We start from the raw sequence: 2,936 nt of genomic DNA, 5'->3' as shown, positions 1-2,936 counted from the left end.
CAAAAATCTATTTTTATTTGGAACCTCATCAGCACCAGTATAAATGTTCTATTCTCACTGGGGTCCATTCAATTTTATGGTCATAATGAAACATTGATTAGAAAATAACACTAGCACAAGGAGCTGAAAATATTACATTTTAATTCTTCTTATTCTCCAACTTACTTTTGTGTTTAATCCAACAACAAACCACATTAGGCTAATCATCTCACCTTGCTTTTCCTCTCAGACACAGAAGCACACACCCACACCTGTTTGTCTCTCTCTGTCTGCTCTGACTGTCTTTTGAAAATTAAACCGTGTAAACCTGTTTTACTCCTAAACTAACTCCTCCTAACTCCTAAATAGGATTTTGAACCTGAAAATGAGCATAATACCACCTCTTTAAGTTACTTCTGCATGGCTTTAATTGTCAGACCAGGAGGTTCTTGCTTGGTCTCAAACTGCATCTGACACAGATATAACGTGGTACTGTAGAGACTCATGTGAAGTCATAATTCAGAGTTTATGTTGTTAGAAATTAGCTCGAAACTTAAATACATATGCAAAGGCATGCATTGATAGGTCAGTGTGAGCGGAAAGATGAAAAACAAAAGACGCCCCGCCTCTCTAAACCCCTTTATAAGAGCTCAGTAGTAGTGCTTATAAGTCCTACTTACAGTAGTACAGACTTATCTTGCAGTGACACCATTAAATGCACAATGAGGAGCTTTACCTTGATAACAGCTTTCCTTCTCTGCAGCCTCAGTAAGTACTGGCACTTGGTTATTCTCAGCACCAAATAATGTAACAACCACAATTTAAAATTGTAAATTGTTGTTGTTGCCTCATTACAGTAACTGTTGCATTATCCACTCAAGGATAAATCTCTTGTTGTCTCTGCTGTTTGTTTCAGGCTGGATCTCTGACTCAGTTTCTGAGTCTCAGACTGTGGAGGTCCAGCGTGGAGAAGAAGTCACTCTGCTGTGCTCCAACATTTCCAGAACTCCAACTCAGACAGACTGGTTCAGACTGATCAACAGAACCAAGCCCAGCTGTATCTCCTCCATGTTCAAGTCTGATGGGAATGCTTCATTCTGTCACGGATTTCAAAATGGAAGATTTGAAATGAGCTCCAATGTCTCCACTGTCTTTCTTAAAATCAAAAAAGTGGATTTATCTGACTCTGGACTGTATTTCTGTGGATTTTACATGAAGACACATACAGTCATTGCCAGTGCAACACATTTAAATGTTCCAGGTAAGATTGTAGTCAAGCCTTACCTCTTTCAGACATATAATTTTCCATTAGATTCACCATATATCTAAAAAATAATGTCACAGTAATATAAATACTGTATAAAGACAACAAGAAACCAATATGTCTCAGATGAGTTTATCCCCCTCTTTCTCTAAAAAAGGTAGTGGTGACTCTGATGATGAAGTGGATTTGAAGACTGAAAGTAAGGTTCTTCTTTTCTCCCTTAAGATGTGTTTCATTGTGCAAGTTACCATAGAGTCAGTCATTTATCATTAAAATTTATCATTAAAAACCAGAATCTAATTCTATGATTTTTTCTTTTAGAAAAACCTGATGGAATGAGAAACCTAATGAGTGTGATCCTATCTGGTCTGGCTGTTTTCCTCACTATAGTCGTCATTCTGGCTGTTAAAATCAGGAAACTTCAGACAGGTACAGTAGATTTATAATTTGTTGCAAATGGTGTCAACATGATGCACAAATCCAAAGCAAAGCATTTGGACACTAATAATGAACTAATCAGACATTTGTCTTCTGTTGTTTAGCTGTGAATGAAGAACCACATCCAGAAGGCAACAAGGTGATCTTTGAGTTATGGTCTTAGTTTAAATGATTCCTCTGTGGTACAACCCACAACTGCACTAGTTTACATATTTTTGGCAAACTCAGCTACAGTGTGTGTGTGTTACAGTATGTGACTCTAAATCCTTGATATTCTTTCAGAATCTGGACTCTGCTGCGCTGAGGTTCCTTCCAAAGACAATCAGAAGCAGGAGGCCTGCATCAGAGAGAGAAGTGGAAACTCATGTTATTTATGCTGCCAGCAGATAGACTCAGGAAGCAACTGGAACTGCAACTCATCAACTCATATTATGTAGTACTGTAAACAGACCATTATTATGTAATTTTCTTATTTTGTATTTCTCATGCAGATTACCATCTGACCAACACTTGTATATTTATTACATGAATATAAAGTAATGAAACGGTCAGCTTCAGTTTTTACTGAATTTATTTTGACTGTTCCAAATACAGTACTGCTTTTCAAATTACTGCACTGTATAATTCAAATACACTGTACAATAGTAAAGTACTGTATATAAAATGTAGCTTACTGTAGTTTAAAATATAATTAGGTTATAGCTTAAAACTGTATTGTGCTGTTTACAAATATAGTAATGTCAGTAGTGCAAATAGGCACTGCATTTGTAAATGTGTAATAGGCCTCAATATAAACTGCAGGCTATCAGCGCTGCTCAGAGTTAAACATATTCATACAATATTATGACTTTTTTCCATATGTTGTCATGTATGAAAAGCCCCACAATGAACACTGTAAGCAGACTATTTGATTATTATAAGCAAATGATTTAAAGAGCATGTGTGTAGGAATGATTCTGTCCCAAGCTTTTTGATTCATATCAGCAGCTGATCACCGTAACTGTGATCACTATTAGCTGTTTCCCCTGCCTGGATCTGTTGTCTTGTGTTTTTTGTGTGGGTGGTATATATTTGATGAGGAGGAGCCACAAAGGACACAAATAACTGTCAAACTTACAGGAAGACTCAGATGGTCTGAGAGGTGGCGGGAGGAGGGGGTGAGGTACACATCTGACACGTCTGAGCACAACTGACTTTAAAGCTGCAAGGTCTTTAAAGTCAAAGCTTTGTGGCAAAGTATAAAAAGAAACAGTGA

General features: G+C 37.1%; 1 protein-coding gene across 1 annotated transcript; it reads left to right on the top strand.

Moving 5' to 3' along the window:
• Positions 1-683: 683 nt before the first annotated feature.
• LOC123966093 lies at positions 684-2,715 on the top strand. Its single transcript, XM_046042321.1, has 6 exons — positions 684-747; positions 896-1,240; positions 1,401-1,442; positions 1,565-1,672; positions 1,786-1,820; positions 1,964-2,715. Exons 1-6 carry the CDS (start codon positions 702-704, stop codon positions 2,069-2,071), a joined length of 684 nt encoding a protein of 227 aa, XP_045898277.1. The 5' UTR covers positions 684-701; the 3' UTR covers positions 2,072-2,715.
• The last annotated feature ends 221 nt before the right edge of the window (positions 2,716-2,936 follow it).

Source organism: Micropterus dolomieu, unplaced genomic scaffold (assembly GCF_021292245.1).
Source record: "Micropterus dolomieu isolate WLL.071019.BEF.003 ecotype Adirondacks unplaced genomic scaffold, ASM2129224v1 contig_12680, whole genome shotgun sequence".
Classification (NCBI taxonomy): domain Eukaryota; kingdom Metazoa; phylum Chordata; class Actinopteri; order Centrarchiformes; family Centrarchidae; genus Micropterus; species Micropterus dolomieu.
This window is presented reverse-complemented; position numbering and strand designations above follow the sequence as displayed.

Coding starts and splice junctions, on each gene's coding strand:
- LOC123966093 (XM_046042321.1), top strand. CDS start 702: ATGAGGAGCTTTACCTTGATAACAGCTTTCCTTCTCTGCAGCCTCA. Junction 748..895: donor TTTCCTTCTCTGCAGCCTCA/GTAAGTACTGGC, acceptor TGTTTGTTTCAG/GCTGGATCTCTGACTCAGTT. Junction 1,443..1,564: donor AGTGGATTTGAAGACTGAAA/GTAAGGTTCTTC, acceptor TTTTTCTTTTAG/AAAAACCTGATGGAATGAGA.